General features: G+C 39.2%; 1 protein-coding gene across 2 annotated transcripts in view; it reads left to right on the forward strand.

Annotated features, from left to right (window-relative positions):
• Positions 1–27,055, forward strand: part of MACROD1 (mono-ADP ribosylhydrolase 1) — a 505,697-nt gene that overhangs the window by 471,166 nt on the left and 7,476 nt on the right. For both annotated transcript variants that reach the window (XM_075187698.1, XM_075187697.1), the window contains exons 5-9: positions 18,950–19,066; positions 19,839–19,960; positions 23,528–23,558; positions 23,636–23,709; positions 25,233–25,314. In XM_075187698.1, coding sequence (XP_075043799.1) covers positions 18,950–19,066; positions 19,839–19,960; positions 23,528–23,558; positions 23,636–23,709; positions 25,233–25,314 — 426 coding nt within the window. The remainder of the gene's footprint in view (positions 1–18,949; positions 19,067–19,838; positions 19,961–23,527; positions 23,559–23,635; positions 23,710–25,232; positions 25,315–27,055) is intronic.

A 27,055-nucleotide genomic window follows, 5' to 3' on the forward strand; every position in this document is an offset into this window, starting at 1 on the left:
ATAATGTATTTTACGTATAGATACATATGTAATGATGAAAAATAACCATTACAAACCGCCTTTTTAGAAGTTGAAGGATAGCCTGCCATCTCTGCCCTAGTTTTGGCCTATGTGGCCTATTCACAAATCTTAGCCTTTGTTATCTTGGGTCTTCTTACAACCTGAAAGACAAGATCTTCTCTTATCCCATCTCTCATTCTATTAACTACAATACAAATTCCCCTGAGTTGGATAGAATTCAAAGCAGTTTCAATACTGTCGGTAACTTTATAAAACTGAGTCAATGCTGGTGGCTAGTATTCCTATCAGTTGTACAATGCAGAGCCCATCTTAATAGCAAATGTGCAAAGCATTCCTGAAGCTATTAAGATATAGATCTATAATCTAGTAGGTAGTTTTTAACAATTTGAAATAGCATTTAACGTTCTGAAATATGCTGCACTTTGTTGGGCAGTATATAAAGCTGATATGGAGAACCCATTCTATCAGGTGGCCATTTTCAAACAGACCTCCAGACGGATGGGCAGTGTATAACAACAGCCTCCAATTTTGTGGCTAGTTTACAAAGCAGACATCCAATCTAATGGCTAGTGTACCACAAGCTTCCATTCTGGTAGCTAGTTGATGCGACACCTCTAATTTGGTGGCTATTGTTAGTGGAATTCTAATGCTTATTTTATTGCAGATACGGTTGCTAATAGACCTCCAATCATGGGATAATGTATAGCAAAATGCCTGTACAAGCCATTGCTGATTGCTAGGGGGTAGATCCACTGGGAGCTGTCAATAATATCTAGCAAATGGCTCCATGTACTCCAATTTGTTAATAATGTCAGTCATAAATTATAATCACTTGTTTCTACGTAGATACCAAAACACAAAAAATACACTGTTGACGTTTTAGCACAGTATGAATTTACTTGTTCCTGAAATAATTTAGCTTTAATCATATTTTATTTTGAAGACCCTTTTAAAAAGTTTTGATCCAAGTTTTAATGAGCTAGACTTTAGGGGGGGTATTCAATTGTTAGCGAGATCCCCGGAAAACGAGCGCTCGAAAAATATTAGCGTTAATACGGTAATTACTCGCTGAATTTCATCTCGCAGCTCCCTGAGCTGCGAGATGAAATTCAGAGAGTAAACTACCGTATTAACGGTATTTACGCGCATATTACCGTATTAACGGTAATATTTTTTGAGTGCTCATTTTTCCGGGGATCTCGCTAACAATTGAATACCCCCCTAGGAATGTATATGTGTAGGTTACCAACTCCCCAAGACAATGAGCACTAGGGAACTGTCATTTTGCTTAATCTTGAACTACATCACCATCACTCTAGTGGGAAGAATAAACCAATAAATAATAGAAGACCCAACATCCCCAGAGAAAAGAAATAGGAATTATTTCAAACTAGAGGACATGGTCTGTATTTATTGCATACAAAAATATAAAGCTACAATATAAACATAAATAATATGTGTATTTTAGATATAAACAAATAATGCATATTGTATGTTCAAAACTATTCAATGTCCATACATGTAAGTATCTAAATGAGTGTTTAACAAAGTGTATGTATATAACCTTGTAGAAAACAATAGGAAACTGGAGTATTATGTAACATTAACAACATATAAACTAATAAGTCTGGCAAGATACATTATAATAGACAAACAAATGCTGCATGGATTACACTAATACTCAACTTGCATATAGATAAATCCCAATTAAGTTCAGTATAGGCATATCTAAATCATGGACTTAAATATCAAAAAGCAGGAAATTAATTTCAATAACTTATCCAGACTTGTTATGTGGTTATTCATTATTACTAGTTAAACATGTTACAAATTATATATATATATACATAGTGGGGCAGCAAATTTTAGTGGCACTAACAGTCAGATAATCCATAGGTAGAAGTTTAAATCCAGTCTGACTGACTTCAATTTGCATCAAAACAAAGTTCACAGTGCTTTCTGGTATGTGTGTCAGTCAAGCGATAACTTATCTGAGCTCTAACTAACAGCAAAGCAAATCCTAACTTTTCCCAATGTATCCTACCAACACTGATCACAAAACAGAATCACAGGTCAGTACACAAATTCTCTCCCAACAGTTCTGCAAACAGAGACTTCTTATAAGAGACCAGGCCCCCAGGTGATCTCTAACATAATTAACCATTTCTTTAGAAGACATAAGACAATGTCTTGCAAGAACTAGTTAGCATTTCTGCCTCACAGCACTAGGGCCATGGGTTTGAATCCAACTAGGGCCCTATCTGAGTTTAGTTTGTATATTTTCTCCATGTTTACATGAGTTCTCTACAGGTGCACTGGTTTCATCCAACACTCCAAAGACATACTGGTAGGTTAATTGGTTTGTGATGAAATTAACCCTTGTGATTGTGTAGGCAATATAGATTATAAGATTCACTGGGGCAGTGACTGGTGTGAATGATTAAATATTCTATGTAAAGATCTGCGTAATATGTAGGCGCTATATAAAAAAAACAGTTAATAAATAAATACAGGTCATTATTAGAAGCTGGGCATTAAATGCCTTCCAGATCCTAGTCTGCACAATTATAACAAGTTCAACAAAGCAGCAGCAAATTGCAACTGAGCTCAAAGTGCAAAGGCTGCCCTGCTGCAAATCAGGAGTAGTCTGGGCATCAATCCTGTTTTAGCAGATTAATGTCATCTATGGAAGATTTCAGCTGGGCAAAATAACTTTTCAAGAAGTTTTGATAGTACTGCAAGAAGGACAATAGAGATACCTGCTTAGATCACAGAGATCTCTAGATTTAAACAATGGTGTAACATGGGTGGTCTTCCGCAGTTTCCATAGGCAAACCAAGGAGGGGGGGTCCTAGTCCCGGGAAACCCCCTCCAAGCCTGGGGCACTGTATAATTGAGGTGACTGGACCCCGCCCCCGGTTTACATGGCTCTGCTTGAAAAGGGAGAGCTGCGTGCGCCTAACAGTAGTGCACTCAGCATTGCCCATGTATATTATGGGGATAGGAAGAGTTGGAGAGCAGCCAAGCACTGTCTAATATTATAGCCACGCCCCGATGCACGCTGGTCACGCCCACTGGTGGTGTGGTGGGGAAACCCCCCTCTACAAATCATGCGTCTGCCTCTGGATAGGTAGTGTGCCTTGAGACAGGGACAAGCGGAATACATGTGTTATAGGTATGGACATAGCAGGACAGAGCCAACTGTAGGAGTAGATTTTCAACCTCTTTTAATGAGGCAGCAGAGAATGAAAAGACTGCATCTGGGGAACTATATTTGGAAGGTGTCTACTGATTTGACTAAATAAAATATGTCAACTACAATTTGGTAGTTGACATATGCAAACTGTTCATTTTGAAAAACTTGGCTGATGATGTAGATTTATAGATTGCTCTTATGTCAGCAATAAAGTTATGGTCACTCACTAACATCGGACGAAGATATCCCTGCAGGAGTAAAGAAGTACATCAAATAGTCTACTTCTTAGTAGTATTTAACTTACTTCTACGAGTAGCTTTAAACAAGTGAGCCCATGAGTTACAGAAAGATTTAAGTGAAAGGTCCCCTAATATAATTATTTCCATTATATCAGTTCTCCTTGTAAATGTTACTTGGGACAAAAGCTGTGACCCCGAGGATGGGGGAATATTACACTCTCTGACACAGAGGGTCACACATGCAACTGTTTCATTTTGTAACATGCAGCCAAATGCATTGGTGCTTGATGAAATGTCCACAGTAGTGACTGTGAACTTGTTCTTAACATAGATGGCTACACCACCTCTTCTGGATAGTCCATCAGCTCTGAATAACAGATAGTTCTTGGACAGGTATACTCAAAATTATTATGTATTGAGCAGTTTTCCCAGCTTTCCCCACAGGGCAAGGTACAACGCTCGTGTTTATCATCATTCCTGTATTCCCCTACCTTATTATCACACCATCAAACTTCTTTGTCCCCCTTTATTCTAGTTTTGTTTACAGGCAGCAGAAATGTAGTAATTTACAACCTGCGAAGCTGAAGCTATTAGCTGACCCATGAAAGAGATACACAATCTACAGTTTCCATGACAACCTCACTACCAGGCTTGTCAACTACAAAAGTGTGATCTTTGTTTATACTGTGACTAGATTAAAATAATCTAGTGGTTTAGTTCAGAAGTGTGAAGGTTACTATCTTGAAAGTTATTAAATGGCAATAACTACAAAGAAGGATTTCAATGCAAGGTTTAATCTCTACCCTTTTCTGTAGCACCCACAGCATATTTTTGTCTAGCCAACAGAAGTCAGTACTAATGACCTGGCAGTTGTTGTAGACTTAAGGCAAATTAACAAATAGCTTTGTGGGTTGTATTTAATTTAACAACACATGTCATAGACGGATAAAAGCTAGGGATTTATAGCTTTAAACCTAAATTAATCACTACCTCATACAGCATTTGACAGAAATAAAAATATTTAAATACAGCCTGATTGTGGTCACTATTGAGAACACTGCTGTCTAAAAACATTCTTATCTCTTAAAAACATTCTTATCTCCCCATCGGTTTCAGATAGATGTTGGCGCCTTTGCGGGGCCAAGGGAACTTTTTGGCATATTTGGTGGGAGTGTCCGGTCATTCAAACTTTCTGGAACCTCACTCTGACTATTGCTCGAAAAGCAACAGGAATTAAAGTTAGTAAGAAGCCTGCTCAGATTCTACTAAACCAGCCTATCCCTGATATAAGCAAAGCTGAGAACCGCTTAATTGCACACATCTATCAGGCTTCCAAATTGCTCATAGCCAGAGCTTGGAAACAACCCATCTAAAGCAGAATTGCTTAATCATATATGGTTTATCTTCTATATGGAGCATTTCTCTGCCCTACTGAATGACACCTTACCAAAATTTAGGGAAGTGTGGTCACCCTGGTTTAATTGGCAACAATCCTCTATCCCGGGAAATACTTGACCTGTAACCCTAGCAGATTAAAAGGCTACTATTCCCCTCCCCCTCCCCAACCCTCACTCTTCCTTTTCCTCCTTTTCCTTCGCCCCCCAAAAAAAAATTTGTTTTATAAAACCACTGCTGCTTTTTGATTGTCTCATGTTTTAATTTCGCTCAGCTATTTTTACCCCCGTGGGGTTGAAAGTGCTTCTTTTCACCATTGTTAAAATATCACTATACCCATGTCTCAGCTGTATCACAGTTCTGTAAAACCTGAGTATGCCTATTTACTTGTCTATGCGGTTTCAAACTAAAAATTTAAAAAACACAAAAACATTCTTATCTCTTCACCTTAATAAATATTAATTATAATTCTTAATTGTGTCCCACATTATAAAACTCCTTCATTAGGCCACTTTTATTCTTTACCAACCAACTCTCTACCATGTATTGTGCCATCACCCACTTCACCTGGCTTAACGGCTGCCCATTTCATTGGCAATCTGCAAGAAGGTGTTATGTTTAGTTAAGAGTTCTCTAGAAAAAGTATTTTTCCATGTTGTTCAGAAATACCATGTTTAGCTCTAATTATATCTCCATCTCCTCAAGTTTATTGCATCAATGTAGGCGCATAAGAAATATCTAACTCCAGCCATAGTTATAAGGGCTCGCTGTAAAGTTGAAAATAATATATATTTTATGCCATAAATATACACTGATCTGCAATATGGTTCTGTTTGTCTAAGGTCTGTATGATATTGAAGGGCAATAAAGTAACTTTGCCACGTTTTTGGCATCCAACATAGTGTTGAAGCTAGTGTCACTGAAAAGATGGTCCATACATTACAAATATTGAAATTGATACATGAGTCCATCTGGTTTCGATTTGAATTAGTTGACGACTCCTCCAAGTTGACATATATTTGATGGAACAGAGAGCACTCAAACAAGAGTCTCCCAAAGTGAACAACATATGGAAATAAAAGTGTTTAAAGCTCCTACTATTATCAAATATTTGGATAAGTAGTTTTATGTGTACAGCCCTGCTGTCATGTGCGTATAAGCATTGATCCATTTGTCTTTAGAGATTGTAAGAAGAGAGTCTCTACCCCTTGCATGAAATCCATCTTTGTATCAATTGTCAATCCATCAATTTAATAAGAGACATATAAATTACACAGATCATGTGGTTTTTGCAACCAGGTGAAAATGAAATTTAATGAAATTTTCAATCCTCTACTGTACCTGTGTAATTTAAATATCTCTTGTTAAAAGGACAAGTCAACTTTCTTACAGTTTGTGGTATGAACTTTCCCTGGAAAGGGCCGATTAGATGGCCCAAATGATTCTCATCTGCCCTCAGATTCTATGTCTGAGTGGCCTGGGATGCCAATTTTGAGGTGACCTTTACAGCAGCCCATCATCCTTCTCTTCTGGGATGTCCCCAGTTTTAGCCAATCAGATCAGCAGAATGTTCAAGAGAGATTTCAGAAGATGAATGTGCTAATCTTGTGAGAGGCAGTGGATTGTTCACTTGAATAATTCTGTTTGTGAACGCAGGGCTTCATGTGACAGAGGCATGATGTGAGGAGGGAAAGGTTAACTTGCTGCCAGTCACAGATGCTCATCTACCTGTAAGAATGTGGTCCCCAGACAGCACAGAATAGTCATTTCTGGTTCCTATCAAATGGGTAATCATTTCGTTAATTTGCCTTTTTTTAATTGGGTGATTAACCTTTTCAAGTGCAATAAACTTTCATTCACTGGGTAAATAGTGGCTGACCTCAGTGTAATGCATTGGCATGGGATTGAGTGTCACTTGTTTGTGCCCTATATATTGAAATATTTCCAAATGGCATTTTCATGTTACCCAATTCTTATCTGTCAATGGGTGGAAGTACAACCTAACATATATTTTAGAACTAGCGCAAGTTAGAAAATATACAACCTCTTTTAAAGAACTATTAATGAATTGTTTACAAAATATTGTTTTTGCAGTGCATGGATATAATATTTATTTAGTATTGGCAGTATTATGCTAGTGTAGACACTGTCCACATTTCTAGTCCCCATCGGAGATTTAGACAGCCATTGATCAGAAATGGTGAGAGTGGAATCCCTGAGAGATCTGTTATGTTTGTATGACTCGTGGATAAGAAGACATACGTGTTTGTATTAACCGTGAATAATGATTATTTTAAAACAGATGAGGTAGTGAAGATTTTGAAATGTGACAATCCAAAAGGAACGATCAAAACAACTCTCTAATCAACACAATTATCTATTCAACTTTACCCAGCTTATGACTAAATTAAAACACAGAAGTTTTTTTAAGTAATTGTAGATGGATGATTTACTTGTTGGAGAGTATGTGTGAGCAATTTTATATGATAATGGTAAAGTCTGAAAATGATTGCAAGTAGGAAGGATAAAAAGATTGATACTGTAAGAGGGAATATTTATTACATTTTGCATATACATTTATGTATTAAAGTCGGGCTTATATGTTTGTACATGTAAAGTACAGTTGCTGCTCAAAGGAAGAAAATTATTCATATGACTCAGAAAAATAGATATAACTGGTCAAAAAAATCCTGGATCTCATGATTGACAGTGGATCAGTGAATAAATAGAACAAGATAGGGCTACAAGCAGTGCACATTTTCTATTTATCCCTGTGTGAGCGCAATGTGGGTTGTGGTACAGCCAGTCTGATGCTAAATGATTAATACACTATTCAGGGGTAGACTAAAAATGGACTATAAGACATCAGCAAGTACCAGAGTGTAATGGAGGAGACTTTAGTGTAATCTTTTTTTTTTTTTTAAACTCGTCCTTGTTCTGCACAAAGCTTTTTGTACCTTCTTGATTCAGAAGTCTGAAACATGGAAGACACGTGCCTATTTAGCAGACATGGCATATTTAATAAAAGTCGCACGGTGGCTTAGTGGTTAGCACTTCTGCCTCACAGCACTGTGGTCATGAGTTCGATTCCCAACCATGGCCTTATCTGTGTGGAGTTTGTTTGTTCTCTCTGTGTTTGCGTGGGTTTCCTCCGGGTGCTCCGGTTTCCTCCCACATTCCAAAAACATACTGATAGGTTAATTGGCTGCTATCAAATTGACCTTAGTCTCTGTCTGTCTGTGTGTGTGTATTAGTGAATTTACACTGTAAGCTCCAATGGGGTAGGGACTGATGTGAGTGAGTTCTCTGTACAGCGCTACGGAATTAATGGCGCTATATAAATAAATGATGATGATGATTGAAGAGTTAACAGCAACACGGAGGAAGCTGTCAGGTCATCTGATATGGGAGAAGCCTGTACATATAATCAAAAAGAGTATCGATAAATTAGGCAGCAACCACCAAATTAGTCTATGTAAGAGTTAGTCAAATTCTTATAATTGTCAGTGCATTTAAAAATAATATAATGAAACTACAAAACACCCATGTTGAATAAAATAAGTGTATTGGCCACAACATACAAAACAGACTATATGCTTTCAGTTGTCTATAAAAACAATAAATTATACAAAATGCATGACATATTATAAAATATATTCTAGATGCTTACATCATATTTCTGCAATTCACCCCAATACTTAGTATACATATAAACTATATGGTATGTGCAATACAGTGTGTTCAGCTATGATTAACACTAGACCCTGATTGTGATTGCTTAAGACTAGATATTCCACTGGCATTTCAAATGCGTTTTTTAATGATAGTAAAAAATGCATATCAAACACATACGTTTGATTTTAGTGTCAGATCCATTTACATATGTTTAAATTCTGAATCTTTACTGTAAGTTAAACACAAGTGGGTATGTACCCTTATCCTGATGCATGAATAAAAAACATACCATTAAAACAACTTATTTGAAATAAAACACTATAGAAAACAGTCAATGTTTACCCACTACTGTATAAAGATAATAACATTCCCCATAACACATCCAGACCTCAGGTATTAAAATACTCCTTCATTTAGTTGTCCATTTTAAACGTTCTTTAGTTTTTAAACCCTTTTTTATGTATGTTAGGTAATGTCCCTAGTGCATGAACAACCCATTGAGAAAAAACCTCTGCAATCCAAATATTTATCTACTGTGAATAAACTTTGAGAAAAATGCCAACGGCTTATTGCTAGTCTCATTCAGAAATGTTTCTCAGATTTATTGGGTTTGATCCTAGACTTTCAATCTGTACCTCCCTTCCAGCCACAATGTTCTTTTAAATGAAGAAACCAGCTGAGCTAAACTGCAGTTTATTTCATGAAAAAGAGCTGTGGATCTAATCAGTGAGGTCATTTTCCTCTGCACGTTCAAGTACAACATACAGTTACCAGGGCCACCATTACAGATCAAGTGTGAAGGGCAGTCTGTGTCACCTACTGCTCCTGCTTTCTAAACTGTCCACAGGACCTACTTATACTTTAGAACTTAAGGGGATCATTGATGAAACACATATAAGTAATTCAGGTCCATTTATTTATTTTAATTATAGCATAAGGTGCTGCTGAGTTTCTATACTGACAGTGTGGCTTGCAGTGTTCTGCTGCAGCACAGAGTGAGGGATTGCCATAAGTGGCTAGTTTATTAACTTTATCTGTCCTTTTCATCATCATCATCATTTATTTATATAGCGCCACTAATTCCGCAGCGCTGTACAGAGAATTCACATCAATCCCTGCCCCATTGGAGCTTACAGTCTAAATTCTCTAACATACACACAGACAGAGACACAGACTAGGGCCAATTAACCTACCAGTATGTTTTTGGAGTGTGGGAGGAAACCGGAGCACCCAGAAGAAACCCATGCAGGCATGGGGAGAACATACAAACTCCACACAGATAAGGCCATGGTCGGGAATTGAACTCATGACCCCAGTGCTGAGAGGCAGAAGTGCTAACCACTAGGCCACTGTGCTGCCCATTATATGGACAGCCCGTTAAGTTACTGTGTTATACATTCAGACAATGCTGTTCAAAGCAGAAAGGTAAATACAAAACTGATAGGCAGATAGGAATGGATTATAAGGGTATGTACGTTGAATGCAGTATGGTAGTGGGCAGCGGTTATCCCAGTCTGTATTAGTAATAGCAGTTCTGCATGTATATGTATCACCCATATAATAGCATACAGCCATTGGTGGCACTGTGGTCGAAAGATGACTACAGATAAAAGGACTAGTAGAGGCTGATACGTATCATGTACTGCAGCAGATTGTCTACAGTCAGCTAATAACCAAGTACAACAGTGGTGAAGGAGGCATATTAACACACACAGCGTGTGATACCTCATCACAGAGGAGATCTAACAGCCGATGGCCCTCTCAGTCAGGCAGCCGAGCAACATTTGAATGCCACAGGATATCTGAATGTCATTGCAGATCAGGTTCATACACATATGTGAATGGGCTTTTTCAGTAAGCCCACTAGGCTAGGAAAGTCCTTGAAATGATCACAGGAACATAATAATGAACTCAGCTTAATGCAATGACTTCCTCAGTCATCAGATATCAATTAAGTGAAAAAAGGAATGCTCTATCTGTTGGATAAGTGTAATGCGTCAAGGAAATATATGTGAGATTTTTGTAGATCCGATGATAATGGTCCAGAATAATCATATTTACAGGTTTCTGGCAGTTTGTTTCAACTTGTGGTTTAGGACAATATTAGTATTCAGTGTTAAACTCCCCTTTTTTTGCTATGCAGTCTAGGCGGTTTATTAGGGATTTTATGCCGTGAGCTAATGGTATGGTTGTCATGTTAAGGAGCCAGAAACACGGACTGCCTGGGACCTCTCCTCCTAGGATTCCATTTGAGGTGGAATTCATCCCATCCCAGAAGGGGCAGATTTTTGGGCAATCCCACCAGATATAGAAGGGTATGCCCACGTCCTCCTTGCATCTCCAGCAGGTATTAGGTACCCTTGATAAATTTAAGCAAGAAGATTAGGACATCAATACCATTTGGCGAGGACTTGGTTGGGTCTCTATTACCGTTGTACTAATCGAACATGCTTGAGTCACCCAAAAAAGGTTAAGCTAGTTTTTTTCTCTAAGTAGACCACCTAAGTCTCGATCCCAATCCCTCATAAATTTTGGTTGCAAGCAAGGAAATTCTCTATGAACAGTTTATATATGATGGACATTAAGTGAGAAGGACAAGTGAGCAATAAAGACTTTGATATGAACATTGTATGTTCTCTACTGATCTCCCTACGGGTTTCTGCCCAGTTCAGAAAATGTATTATCTACAGATTTCTGAGTTAAGCAATTTCCATGTGGCTTGTATGTCACCAGATGAAGACACACCCAATGAGCTTACCAGATGGCCCACATGTATGATCCCCACCTGAGATCGCATTCTAAAGGCGGTGTCAGGCAACCCTTGGGGAAAGGTAGGATTGGCAAACAGTGACATCAAAGGTGAAATTTGAGCGGAAATATATTTTTGTGTCCCTACCGAGCAAGAGTCGAGCGGATTGTTGGGAACTATTTCTATGGGGCATTGGAACTATTTCTACTATCCTCTATTGCCAACCACTGCCTGTCTTCCCTTGACTTTGTTCACTCCAAGATTCTACCAAGCAGGATGGATTTATAATAAGTAGGAAAATGGGGGAGTTGGAATACGTCCAAATGTTTGCGCCTATATAATTTATTAGGGCTAGCAAGAGATATAAGATTCACTGCAGAATATTAATTTAGATAATATTGGTCTTCAACCCCTATCCAGGAAAAACTTTTGTTTCGCCTATCTCTCAGATCGTTATGTATTTTGCTCAGAATGGGTAGGAAGTTCTCTTTGAATAGCTGTGAAATATTGTTATTGATAATCACTCCCAAGTATTTAAGATAGGTTGGGTTCCATTTAAATGCGATAGCGTGTTTTAGACACTTTGCCATGTTGTGGGGAGAAGATATGTTGAGCGCCACAGATTTTGCGTAATATATATAAAATTCAGGAATTTCTGGAATTCTTCAACTAGATTTGGGATGGAAACAGGGTTGATAACCACTGCTAAAAGGTAATCCGTGAAAAGAGTAAGTTTGTGGTCAACATTACTTACTCGGATACTTCTATACAAATGGTGGGGAGAGTGGGCACCCTTGTCTAGTCACATTGATAATTTCTACTGGCTGACAGAGGGCACCATTAATTTTAATTCTAGCGGTAAGATGTTTATATAGTGCAAGGATCCTATGGAGTCATGTCAGACCCAATCTCAAGTGTACCACCCAATTCCAAGTGTACCAATAGTTAGTTTCTAATCAGACACTTATCCATGCTTGACACAACCATGTCACCCCTAGATGTTCCTGTTTACTGTGAATGCTGCTAAATTTGCATGTAACTACCATATTTTATGTATAATCCTGACATTTTTTACAACATATCCAACCTTTAATCTATATTATCTATTAAATTATATTGCTAACACCAGTATTGCCTTGCTTGAAACAACAATATGTGCAAAGTCAATTTTGGGCCATTGCATTTAATGGAGAAGGTTTGGTGTGTTCATCTTATTTCATTCTGAGTCTTTACCCGTTAGCTCTTAAGACGTGGCTAGGAGGTAATTATTGAATTGACGAATGTAGAGCAATAATGTAATCTTCTACACTGTAAATAACATGTGCATCATGGGGTATGTACTTTGTTGCAGAGGGTTCTAAACCTTAATCCCTTTACCACATCTACATTAATAGCCTGCCTTCATCTTTAATGTGTATATGTTTTCTACTTTCTTTAAAAATTGTTCCAAAAAAAGTTAATAAATACAATTACTACAGATAGCATCATGGTACAGAATGTTATTATATTCACTGCATACAAAATTCTGGTTTATAGATAAATATAATTACCTACAATTTTATACATGCTTGAGATAAGAAACAGTAGACATTTTCAGTGATTGTAAGCTGGCAGAGGGCTTGAAAGAGTTAGGGAAATTATTCCAGATTGATGAGCAGCAGAATAATTGAAAACACAACAGCCAGCTTTCAATTCCTAGTTTAGGAGCTCTTAATATATTGGAGTCATGTTATAGTTTATATAGTAAACTTTGTTGCAGTTCTATTACGCCCAAAAAATAATAAAACACTAATCTAATTACACACAAAGACCTCCCAACTCGTATTTCACTATGTCAATCAAACCAAGACTACATAAATACAATGAAACCAATAAAAAAAGAAAAAAAATATTATGAAACATATAGAACTTGGGCACTGTTGACTCCTTTTGGTCCCAAATGTAATAGCCTTGGGGTGCACTGAATTAGGCTTTCCTAAATTAGCAACTTTGCATTTGTCCTTAATTGTGTTACCATGTTTAATATAGGTTCTAGCAGCATAAACGTGTAATAAATGAGGTTCTTTCTCCATTTTTAAGTATGATGTTGTAAATAATAGAGATGGGCGGGCTCGGTTCCCCGAGATCCGAATCCAGCCGAATTTCGCCTATCCGAGTACCGAGCCGAGCAGGCTCGGTACTCTCCCACCCATTCGGTATCGAAATCGAGGCAAAACGTCATTGTGACGTATTCGTATTTCTGAGCTCTGTTCTCGCGAGATTTGAAAAGCATAAATACCAGCCTCCACAGCAATCCATCGCCATTTGACAGTGGGAGAGAGCAGGGTTAGGTCACAGGCTGTATTAGCGCAGGGACAGAGCAATAATTCTACACCTTATTCTTTCTATTATTCTTTCATTTCGAATCTATTCAATTCTATTATTAATTCAAATTCTATTAGCAATTGTTAGAGCAGGAAGAGAAGATGATAGAGGAGGCTTATTTTTCAATTTTTTGCACTACAAGTGCTTTGGGGTCTCCCATATTCCCCAGTGTTTTAGACTAATTTTTCTGGCTGTCAAAAGTGATATTTGTCAGCAGTATCTATCTAATACAATTTTTGGCACTACAAGTGCTTTGGGCTCATTAAAATGAATTCAAAGCAGTCCACATATGAGCTGAATCAGCAACCAGGTTCTGTCACCAGTCCTGATGGTAGTGTTCCCAGTACGTCATCTGGTAAAGGCGATGTAAAAGTACATAGTCTTTTTAAATCAGGGGGAAAAAACACACACCGCCAAAAAATTTACCGTGTTGAAGCGAAAAAGAAGTGTAACTGAGGAAAAGTTAAGTGCCGATAAAAAAAAAATTTCAACATGCCATTCTACACACGCAGTGGCAAAGAAAGAATGAGGCCTTTGCCTTTCTCTATTAGTGGCAGATCAAAAAATGTTACCGAGCCTTCTTCTTGTACGGTCACTCGTGACCAAGCAAGACCAAGTAATTTGGAGTCTAAAAGTGGTGCACAACTACTGTTACGTGTGAAAGCCGAGCTGCAAGAAAACAGCAAGGCATTAGAGGATAATGTATGCTCTGAATCAGAAATGACACCAATCCCTGTGGAGAGTCCATCCACCAGTGGTCTGTCTAATCGTGAGCATTCTGTTAGAGTACCCATAAAGAAGGGCCCTTTCAGCAGTTCTGCTGATGTTTTCCTGAACAGCCCGAGTGTAGCCGGTGATACACTAATTGAGGATGCCACTTTAGAATTAGAAGAGGATAAGGGGGAGATTTGTGTAGGCGACGAGGGCGCTAATGAGGATGTTGATGAGGTTGTTTATGTAAGTCCTGCACCAGTGGCAGCAGTTCTGGCACGTGACAAGAAAAAGGCCATTGTCATGCCTGGGCATAAAACAAAAAAATCCACTTCTTATGTGTGGAATTATTTCTACCCAAATCCAGACAACAGTTGTATAGCCATTTGTAGTGTATGTGAAGCCACAGTCAGTCGAGGGAGGGATCTTAACCATCTTTGAACCTCGTCTATGTTACGCCATTTAACGAGAGTTCATGGCAAAGTGTTGGGAAAAGCTGAAAGTTCTTCCAAAAAAATTACAAGCACTCCATCATCAGCTAAGACCCTCCGCTCACCGACATACCGACGGCTACAAAATACACCCACCACACCATCCGCATCAATATCCTGAGTAGCGCTCGGAGTTAGCCCTGCATCCCACTTATTAAGGCTGGATGACTCCTGCACTATAATTGATTCCTCTGAAGAAAGCGTTAGTCCCACTGCTGCTGCTGTTGCTGCTGCTGGGGGTGAATCGTCATCTCAAAGGAAGGCCAAGAAAATGAGCAGTCCTACATTTCAACAATTAACTGTGAAACAATCATTACTGTATTACAGGTTACCCAAGTAGCGTAGCGCATGCGCAATGCGCTACATTAATTGCGTAAGCGCTAAATACAGTATTATGTGATTTCCCCACTAGCGTGGGAAAATACCATAATACAGTAGTTAGCTCTTACGCAAACGGCGTAAGAGCATTGCGGCTAGGACCTCCTACTAGGTAGAAGGTGTTTGCGGGGCCTCAAGTTTTTTTTTTTTTAAGAACTTCAATCAAGCCTAAAGAGTTGGGATGTTACAAATACGTGCCCCTTCTGGGCGAAGAGTTCCTGTTGGAAAAGATTCCCTTATGGAGGTATAAATGGCTGGGACTGGGGCAAGCCGGCAAGATGGATTTACAAATACTTAAGGACAGGACCAAGCCATCAAGAAAGAAGACATCATTGGTAAGTATTTGGGTTTTATTATTTTTAATAAATACTTGTGGTTTAAAAGAGGGTGGTTAGTGTCTTTATTGTGGGGTTTATTATTTTTAATAAATATGTGTGGTTTGTATGAGGGTGTTGTGGCTTTGTAAACTTTTTTCTTTGTGGAACTACAGGGCCCAGCAAGCCAGGTATGTCAGGGCATGTTGGCACTTGTGGTTCTCTAAGTGCCAACATGCCCTGGCTGCCGTGGGTATGCTGGTGCTTGTAGTTATACAAGCACCAGCATGGCCACACTGTTTTTGGCAACCTGGCTGGCTAGGACTTGTAATTCCACAAACAAAATTGGTGTCAGTTTGTTTTTTTTAACTACTTTACGCCGTATTACCCTACTACCCACAGCCCAGGGGTAGTAGGAAGAGCCCTAGTGCTATCAGCACTGGGCTGGTTCTTTCTAGGGGGGGGCCCGCTCGTTTATTTTCAGCGGACCCCACTCCCTAGGGAATCCAGCCCAGCGCTGAACAGTCTAGGGTTGGTTAGTCATTATGGCAGGGGGTCCCCCTGCAATAGTGCCGCCAACCCTGGCTGGTTTGCCTAGTGCTGGTAAAGTGAAAATCGGGGGAACCCCACGCAAAATTTTTCCCCGATTTTCACAGGACCAGCACTAGTCAGGCAGCACTAGGGTTAAGCATTAATAGTGGGGGGACCTCACGCTTTTTTTTTTTTTTAAACTTATATCTGTTCTTTAACATTTTAACAGCTGCCGGAGCTCTGGCAGCTGTATGACAGGTCAGTGTAACAGTGATGTGTTTACTACTCACTGTTATAACACAGGAGAGTTTGCCAAACACAGGAGAGTTAGCTAAACTCGGGAGTGTTTACATCGCTCAAAATCGCCAGAGATGACCAGCGATTTTAAACATGAATGTCAAAATCGCAGCTTGATACATTTCCAGTTTTTTTTTAAAAAATTGCGGTTAAACACCCGCGATTTGCCGCGATTTCAACACGCTGGCAAACTTGCAGCTTGATACATTTACCCCCTGGGCTGGTTTGAAGGATTTTTCAAAAAAATGTGTGACCTTGCCCATAACTCCATCCAATACGAGTATTAACATGCAAAGGATGGAGGAGGATTATTTTCAAGAGGTAGTTGATATGGAAATGTCAGACAGTCCCTTTCCTTACTGGGAAGAAAAGCAGTCCATTTGGAAACCCATGTACAAACTTGCTTTGCAATGCCAAAGCTGCCTACCCTCCAGTGTGTACTCTGAATGAGTATTCAGCACAGCCGGGAACTTAGTCAGTGATCGCCGTAGAAGGTTACTTCCCAAAAATGTTGAGAAAATGATGTTTATAAAAATGAACTACATCTTCCACGAGGAAGGCCTTCACCATCAAAGACTCAAAGACATCCAAGCACTGACTGTTCTCTAATGGCGGATTCAAGCGACGATGAATTGATAGTCTGTGATGATGACGTACACACTGATGAGGGTGAGGATGAAGCTGAAGATGATGACGATAACATCTTTTTAAAACTTTCTATTTAAGTGTAGGGTGCAATTTACCCCCAAAGAGGAAAGGGACTTGGGGCATTTCTATATCACGTATCGTCTTGAAAGGCTGCTGTTTTGGCAATTTCTCATTAAGGGTAGGGTATCATAGACAGAGTGACCCCAAACTGCCTTTGTCCATTTCTCTTAATATTGTACAGTCTATAACGGCTGAATTTTTTTGTATTTTCTACAAGTGGGGGGGGGGGCCTAGAGAGACAGAAACCAAACTGCCTTTGTCCATTTCAATTAATATTGTACAGTCTATGACGACTGAATATTTTTGTATTTTCTACAAGTGGAGGGGGGCCTAGAGAGACAGAAACCAAACTGCCTTTGTCCATTTCTTTAGATATTTAACTATAAGTGTAGGGTGTAATATACACCCAAAGACGATGGCTGCATTGCCAATAGGCATAGATGGAGAGGAAGACAATCTGGTTTCTGTGTAGAATTAATGACGGCCTACCAGGAATTAAACTGTTTTTTTTGATAATTTTCTTAGCTTTTCAATTACATTACTTATCCAAGAAACAGGTGGAGCACTAAATTTGGTTATTTTATGCCCAAAAGCATTGATTTTTAAACAAAATTGCAAAACAACACTTAACAAAACCAAAACACGCAAGGGCAGTTTGGCAAAACCAAAACCAAAACACAACGGTAATCCAGATCCAAAATCAAAACCAAAACACGGGGGTCAGTGAGCATTTCTAGTAAATAAGGATATAACGGCACTATATTAACCGGTGGTATATAATCAAAACTTAGTACTTAACATTAAAAACAAAGTGAATCCTATGATGAATGTTATTTTGTTACACTAAAACTAAAATAAAGTGAATGGTATTACTTAGTTGACAACAATAAAACACATTTTTGTGATTCCAGCTGCCATTGTAAAATAAAACCTTCTATAAAAGTGTCAAGGATGTTTACCTGACCAAGTGTCCATGAAGTACTGGACCCTTGATTTGTTTTTATTCTTAGTTACCTATTAAACTTTACATGTTTACGAATGTTTTGTTGTTTTAATATTATTACAAAAGTACTCACTGTTGCATCTGAATGAAGGATAATCATTTGTGATCCTTTAATTCTGCATATATATGGGTTGGCTGCTCTGTGTATATTGTTGATTTGATTTCCAGCTAAATTACAAGTTACCAGATTAGAACCAATTCATGAGATGATATTTAATTGTGTCCCACAGGGGTAGAGAACACAACAGAGAGAGAGAGAGAGAGAGAGAGAGAGAGGATTCATCACAGAGAGAGGGAGGGTAGGGGGAGAATTAGAACAGTGAGAGATGGAGGACTTATAATATTGACAGCAAGAGGCACATTTATAAAGGTTAGAAGGACAGGAATTGTGAGCTGAAGTTAAGATACTGAATTATATTGTAGATTATCGGGCTGACATGTATTAATGAGCTGAACACTTAAAATACATAAACACTACAGTAAAAAGTCTCAGGGGTGTATTTACTAAACTGCGGGTTTGAAAATGTGCAGATGTTGCCTATAGCAACCAATCAGATTCTAGATAGCATTTATTTATTACATTCTACAAAATGATAACTAGAATCTGATTGGTTGCTATAGGCAACATACCCACTTTTTCTAACCAGCAGTTTAGTAAATATACCCCTCAGTCTTCTCATTCTCCTTAGAGATTTATTCAGTATAGTGAAGCTACTACCACAGCTGTAGAGAACTGGTAGAGGTCTCCATGGTGTTGCACACCTCTGTACTGTTCTTTGTCATTCATTATATGCTAGATGCTGAGTGCTATTATTTCTCTTGTTGCCTGTCTCTCCCTCCTAGCTTATAACAGCTTATATCTTATCTCTTCTATCAGTGGATGGATGCATACACCGGGCAGCAGGCCCTCTCCTGAAGCTTGAATGCAGCTCTCTTGGTGGCTGTGAAACTGGACAGGCTAAAATGACCTGTGGCTACCTCCTGCCTGCCAAATGTAAGTGCAGCTCTAGGGTACTCTGCCTCCCTGCAGTAATGCCATAGGTGTCACGGTATTATTTATTGTTCTGCCATAGGCTATGCCTGTGTACTGTGTGCTATTCTTCTATGTGCTATAATCAGTACTTCTAGATTGTTCCTTAAATTAACACTTCTTCTATCCGTGTGTCATCCAATTATTGTGATTTCCCATGACTGCCATTTATGTTCAAATATATTGTTATGCCAACCATGGCAAACTACATGTGTTCACTTCCAAGGCCAGCAGGCCAAGATTCTGTAAACAGAGGTCCTTGCACTATTAACTGCACACAAGAATCAATGTAAATTGGCGACCTTGGGCCTGATTCATTAAGGATCTTAACTTAAGAAATGTCTTATTTAAGTCTCCTGAACAAAACCATGTTACAATGCAAGGGGTGCAAAATAGTTTTCTGTTTTGCACATAAGTTAAATACTGACTGTTTTGTCATGTAGCACACAAATATCAACTTTAAATTTCAGTGTACAAATAAGCTATCAAGTATTTGTGTGCTACATGAAAAAACAGTCAGTATTTAACTTATGTGCAAAACAGAATACTAATTTGCGCCCTTGCATTGTAACATGGTTTTGTCCAGGAGACTGAAATAAGAAGTTTCTCAAGTTAAGATCCTTGATGAATCAGGCCCTTGTGTTTATTCTCAAGTCCCATAGGATCCAGCATCTCCTCTAGCTCCTGCTCACTCCAGCACCCCATTCAGGCTCCGTTGTTCTCCTATTCCCCTTAGGTGTTATTCACACCGTGGGTCCGGTGGCACAGGGCAATCCAGGGCCCAGCCAGAAGGAAGAGCTGATGAACTGCTACAAGAACAGCATGTACCTGGCATCTGAGGGCAAGCTCCGCACTGTGGTGAGATATGGGTGTAATAACATTTTGGCTAACTGCTTTGCTCCCATTACACCCTTAATCTGATCTAAAGTATATTCCTTCATTATCTGTCTCTCTCTCTCTAATCCTACTGCTTCCTTTGTTATTCAAATCATCAAATCCCCTTTTCCCTTAATTCTTTCTCTTCCCGCATAAGCTGTTTCTAGTTTCTATCTCATTCGTCCCTTACTTCTCTTTTTCTCCATCTCTCACCACGGACCAAGCACACCTCTAGTGGTTAACTAACATAGTGGTGATTTTCAATTTCCTGTGTTATTATATCTGTAGTTTAATTATGTTTGTATTTCTATAAATTATTCATCATGATTTTTTATTGTAACATTTAGTACAAATTGTTCACTAACATTTCATATATCTACCTGATAAAATGACAACATAAATGGTGCAAAAAAAATGACAGTTCTGAAATAATGAATAAAATATATTTTTAATGGCACAAATCCTTTTATAAATAACGCTAAGGGGTATTACTAAACTGCGGGTTTGAAAAGTGGAGATGTTGCCTATAGCAACCAATCAGATTCTAGCTGTCATTTTGTAGAATGTACTAAATAAATGAAAACTAGAATCTGTTTGGTTGCTATAGGCAACATCTCCACTTTTTCATACCTGCAGTGTAGTAAATATATCATTAAGTCTTTAGTAGTAGATTTGGAAAAAAAAAGACCCTTTAGCTTTGATCTAGTGCAGGATAGTACTAATATGCTCAACCCCATAGCAACCAAAAATTTGCTTTCATTAGTCTATTTGCCTTATGTTATTTAATTAGCCTTTACTTTGCGGATATCCTTGATTAATATGATTGATCAATTACAGATGAGTCATTCAGTGCACCAGTATTTTAATTGCAAAACCTGCAGCTGTTTAGAAATACACCAACAAACTAGTCTGTCAGTGGCTTCTTCTATGTCAGGGGTTGTATCTCCCCAATTCTAAAGTGTCTACACTTCATCATCATCATCATCACCATTTATTTATATAGCGCCACTGATTCCGTAGCGCTGTACAGAGAACTCACTCACATCAGTCCCTGCCCCATTGGAGCTTACAGTCTAAATTCCCTAACATACACAGAGGGAGAGAGAGAGAGAGAGAGAGAGACTATGGTCAATTTGTTAGCAGCCAATTAACCTACCAGTATGTTTTTGGAGTGTAGGAGGAAACCGGAGCACCCGGAGGAAACCCTCATAAACACGGGGAGAACATACAAACTCCTCACAGATAAGGCCATGGTCAGGAATTGAACTCATGACCCCATTGCTTTGAGGCAGAAGTGCTAACCACTGAGCCACCGTGCTGCCCACTTCTGATGTGGTGTACTGTACAACACAGTAAGACCCTTCAGCATGATGCGCTATACCCCATACAAAATGCTCTGTTGCCAATCTGCCCGTATAGTCTTCGGTTACAGTTACCTGGGATAACTTATTTAATTGATGAGAATGAATGAATTCAGCATATCTTAAAGCAATAGGGAGATAAATGGTGAGATGGGGTCCAGCATTTTGTTTCGGCTGTAGTGCACCGTGTATAAAGGTATACTTTGGGCTGGGTCCACACTGACAGGTGTTCTGGCGAATTAATGTGGTGAAAAAATGCTTTCACCGCATCATTGCTTGTTCCTCTGCACTCTCCAGTACTCCCTGCACTCCCGTAAAGCGTTTCCGTGTGTATGTATTTACACTCCACTATTTAAGTATGCAAGGTCATATTTACTGTAATCTTCTCATTATGCTAAATTGAAATTTGTATGGCTTTTATTGTATGTAAGAATGAACGCTCTGTACTCTTTATTAAACATTTGCAATAGGTTGACTTATTTGTGAAAGGTGGTAACATTCTAGTTTTCATTGTTTTATCATAATAAACATTTTTAGGAATAGCACTTTGCACCATGTATTAAGTAAGGAAATCAGGTGCATTTAGTAAATATTGTTAATAAATACGTCCTGAGGTGCTTATGAAACTGAACAGGTGGCAAGTGTTTTGTATTCTAGTAAAAGTGATCAATGCACATTGGATACTGATGCAAATGTGGCAATGTGCACTAATTACCCTTTGAATGGTTCTTTGTACATTCAATCGGGTTTCTTTTTAACACCATTTAAACCAGGCAGCAATGAAGTACATAAACTGCATGGCTCCATTTCAATTCGATCAAAGGAATAAGGTATATGTCTAAGTAGCAACTGCATGTAGAATGCATCTGAGCTTATAAAAATGCAGCCAGCGGTATAGATATTTCATAGGTCTTATAATTTTAAATGGTGGACTGGGAAACCCTAATGTTTAACGTAGGACAAACATAGGCAAACCGAGGGGGGGTTTCCTAGTGTCTGGAAACCCCCTCCAAGCCTGGGGCACTGTATAATTGAGGTGACTGGACCCCGCCCCCGATTTACATGGCTCTGCTTGAAAAGGGAGAGCTGCGTGCACCTAACAGTAGTGCACGCAGCATTGCCCATATATATTATGGGGATAGGAAGAGTTGGAGAGCAGTCAAGCACTGTCTACAATTATAGCCACGCCCGCATGCATGCTGGTCACGTCCACTGGCGGCGTGGTGTGGAAACCCCCCTCTACAAATCCTGCGTTTGCCCCTGACAAAATAGTACAGTTCACCCTTCTCTGCAACATATTAGAATGTTTTTCTTTTTTTCTAGTTCTACTTAAAACTAGTTATACCAGGTTTTCTCAGTTACAAATAGCAGACCTGTGCTGGTCAAAGAGAGCATCATTGCTGATCTAGTTAATTCTCTGAGACTCAAATGTACATTTCCATAAAAGGTTCAGGGGGTATATTTGCTAAATTGCGTGTTTGAAAAAGTGGAGATGTTGCCTATAGCAACCAATCAGATTCTAGGGCCTGATTCATCAAGGATCTTAACTTAAGAAACTTCTTATTTCAGTCTCCTGGACAAAACCATGTTATAATGCAAGGGGTGCAAATTAGCATTCTGTTTTGCACATAAGTTAAATACTGACTGTTTTTTCATGTAGCACACAAATATTTGATAGCTTATTTGTACACTGAAATGTAAAGTTGATATTTGTGTGCTACATGAAAAAACAGGCAGTATTTAACTTATGTGTAAAACAGAATACCCCTTGCAGTGTAACATGGTTTTGTCCAGGAGACTGAAATAAGAAGTTTCTTAAGTTAAGATCCTTAATGAATCAGGCCCCTAGTTATAATTTATTTCGTACATTCTACAAAATGATAACTAGAATCTGTAGGCAACATCTCCACTTTTTCAAACCCACAGTTTAGTAAATGTACCCCCCAGGAATGCAGTTACTGGTCCTTATTAGGCTATCAGTTACACAGGTGTATATCAGACGATAATCCATTATATGGCATGTGTAGACAAGAGAGGGATGTTTTTTAGATCTTACAGTACTAAGATTATTTTAGAGGTAGTGTATCAATTCATGGTCACTTTTTGCAACTTCTGAATGAATTTATAGTTGAATATAATGAAGTTTGCAAATTATTATTACTGACAAAAAATAATGGTCTTTTTCTAGGCTTTCCCATGCATTTCCACAGGCGTGTTTGGTGAGTATTCCATCAATTTTTTGTCTTTTGGGATTTTTAAAATTATTTTCCTAGCAATTGAACCACGCTTTCTACAGGATATCCAGCTGAGGATGCTGCAGAAGTGGCCCTGGAAGCCGTTAGGCTGTATCTGGAGGAGAATAAAGACAAGGTGAGAACCCTAGTGATAGTGTGCTATAAAGCTAATAAAATGAAGTTAAACTGAGAAATATAAAGGATTAAGCAGAATAGTCACAGAGAAACCTGGATTTGAGACTAGGAAGTAGGACAGGAGTAGAGTTTGGGGAGAGGAAGGGGTGTTCGGTTTAATATGGTAGAGTGGGCTGCAGGAGAAAATGATATAACGCTGGAGAATGAAGGATGAATGATTGTAGGAGTTCCATTTTTGAATCACTTATATTTGAGATTATATCAACATTATGACAACATTCTACATATGTATTAGTTTGCTCTTTATATATGCTGAAAAGAGCACTCTGTTTTCTAATCCTTCCATTTGTGACTCATGGATCATTTTTTACTGTTGTCATGTAACCAGGATTACTTGTCATTTTCACTTAACAAAGTCTTATTGTCAACTGAATTTAATGGCTTATTTATTTCTTCTTCTGTCTTTACGCCATTAACCATACTTTTATCATAACCTTATTCCCAAATGATGTGTACATCAGCTTAAGTTTTCATTTTAGACTGTCCCCCTTTTTTACTAGTTTTATATATTTTTTTGTCTCTCTGATAATATTATCAGTTATTATTAGATAATAATTCACAGTTATAGGATCTTTTACCCAGCATGTGTGGGACTTTATGTTTTGCATAAGCATTATTCTCATAATTCTTTTTTCCCCACCCTACCCCGACACCCCCCACTACATTACCTTGTGTAGCAGTGCTCCTCGCAGTGACTGTAGGTGGAGTCATCCATTAATTGTGTACGACATCAACTAGTAACAGCTATTATTGTTTTTTCTTTTGGAGATTTGATCTAAATACCAGGATAATAGATAGATATTATGTATGGCAGTTGTTTCTTTTATAAAATGACACTGCCATTTTGTTATAATGTTGAATTTTACATATTTCTTCTCTTTTAACCGTTGTGTCTCTAGACATTTTTTCCTTATGTATGCAAAATTGTTTTTAAAATTGTTGTGAAAGTATTAATGAAAAAAGTTAGAAAGAAATGTATGTAGTACAGTGTAGGAGATATCAGAGAGGGTTGGGAGAAGAGATTGCTTAAAATCAAGGGTCATTGGTAGGCATCATTCTGCCCCAATTCACATTTCTAATTTTACATCCCAGCTCCCCATTTTCCTTTCTCTGTCCCCACTGTAATATCGTCTATATCAGTGTACAGTAATCTATCGCCTCCCCTGGCCACACTACATTGTTGTATACATTCCATTCTCCCATTTGTCGGTCTCTAGCGGTGATATATATATATATATATATATATATATATATATATATATATAAATGCAGAGGCGGAACTAGCGAGCTGTAGGCCCCAGTGCAGGCGGGGGGAGGAGGGACCCAAGGTCTCCGACCTTCTGCATCTGCCATGTGGCCAGTCCCAGTATCTCCATGGGCCCCAGTGCACGGCCTCTGCCGCACCAATGGTATTTCCGCCACTGTATAACTGTATACTAAACTTATGTCTTCATTTGTTCTCAGTTTGACCGTATTATAATCTGTGTTTTCCTGGAGAAAGATGAAGAGATTTATATGAAGAAACTACCTGAATACTTTCCTTTGGGTGAGTGCTGAGTGTACAGGACATGGATGAAGTCTGCAGCTTAATGAGCTGTCTGTGCCTTTATGAAAAGTATGTACAGATGCAGCAGGCTACATTGCCTTGCTCTATTACCAGTGCCAAAGTATTCACTGAAGTATTCCTGCTTGACAAAGAATTAATAGAAGATACCTAACCCAGTAAGGGACGTTATAAAGCCAGAGACTGGTGTTCTGAAGCTGCGAGTTTCATGCAATGTTGGAAATATACACTCTTTTGCTATATATTTATAGGGCATGAACAGTACATTTCGTAATATAAATATCATGCAAATAAACTAAGAACATACACTGCTAGAATTACATTTGACTTCCAATACACATTATGGATATTGCTGACCTCTATCGCTGGACAGCAGGAGTAGGTATGTTAATTAGCTGTGATCATTTTAGAACATGCTTTACCATCATAAGTGCATTTTCACTACGCCCTCTTTCATGTCACAAAGTAATGTATACTTCAATCATCAGAAACTAAGAAAAAAAACATGCAATTGCTGTTATAAATACAGTTCAGTTTAACAAAAATAGATGGCTGCCCTGGATGCCGGGACGCGGCGCTATAGCAAAAGAGTGTCCTTACCGTTGCCTTGGCGACGGCCGGGATAAACCGGAAGTGACCTCCTGGTCCTCATGACGACGGCCGGGACGCTGGGCCATAGCAAGGAGCGAGTCGTGGCGGTGCCCGGAGCCGCGGCGGCTCCTGACAGACACCTGCTATACATGCACACAGGGAGGGACACCTACTATACATGCACACAGGGAGGGACACCTGCTATACATGCACACAGAGAGGGACACCTGCTATACATGCACACAGAGAGGGACACCTGCTATACATGCACACAGGGAGGGACATCTACTATACATGCACACAGAGAGGGACACCTGCTATACATGCACACAGAGAGGGACACCTGCTATACATGCACACAGAGAGGGACACCTGCTATACATGCACACAGAGAGGGATACATGCTATACATGCACACAGAGAGGGACACCTGCTATACATGCACACAGAGAGGGATACATGCACACAGAGAGGGACACCTGCTATACATGCACACAGAGAGGGACACCTGCTATACATGCACACAGGGAGGGACATCTGCTATACATGCACACAGGGAGGGACACCTACTATATATGCACACAGAGAGGGACACCTGCTATACATGCACACAGAGAAGGACACCTGCTATACATGCACACAGAGAAGGACACCTGCTATACATGTACACAGAGAGGGACACCTTCTATACATGTACACAGAGAGGGACACCTGCTATACATGCACACAGGGAGGGACACCTACTATACATGCACACAGAGAGGGACACGTGCTATACATGCACACAGGGAGGGACACCTACTATACATGCACACAGAGAGGGACACCTGCTATACATGCACACAGAGAGGGACACCTGCTATACATGCACACAGAGAGGGACACCTGCTATACATGCACACAGAGAGGGACACCTGCTATACATGCACACAGAGAGGGACACCTACTATACATGCACACAGAGAAGGACACCTGCTATACATGCACACAGGGAGGGACACCTACTATACATTCACACAGGGAGGGACACCTACTATACATGCACACAGAGAGGGACACCTGCTATAGATGCACACAGAGAGGGATACATGCACACAGAGAGGGACACCTGCTATACATGCACACAGAGAGG

The sequence above is a fragment of the Mixophyes fleayi genome, chromosome 10, assembly GCF_038048845.1.
Source record: "Mixophyes fleayi isolate aMixFle1 chromosome 10, aMixFle1.hap1, whole genome shotgun sequence".
In the NCBI taxonomy this organism is placed as follows: domain Eukaryota; kingdom Metazoa; phylum Chordata; class Amphibia; order Anura; family Limnodynastidae; genus Mixophyes; species Mixophyes fleayi.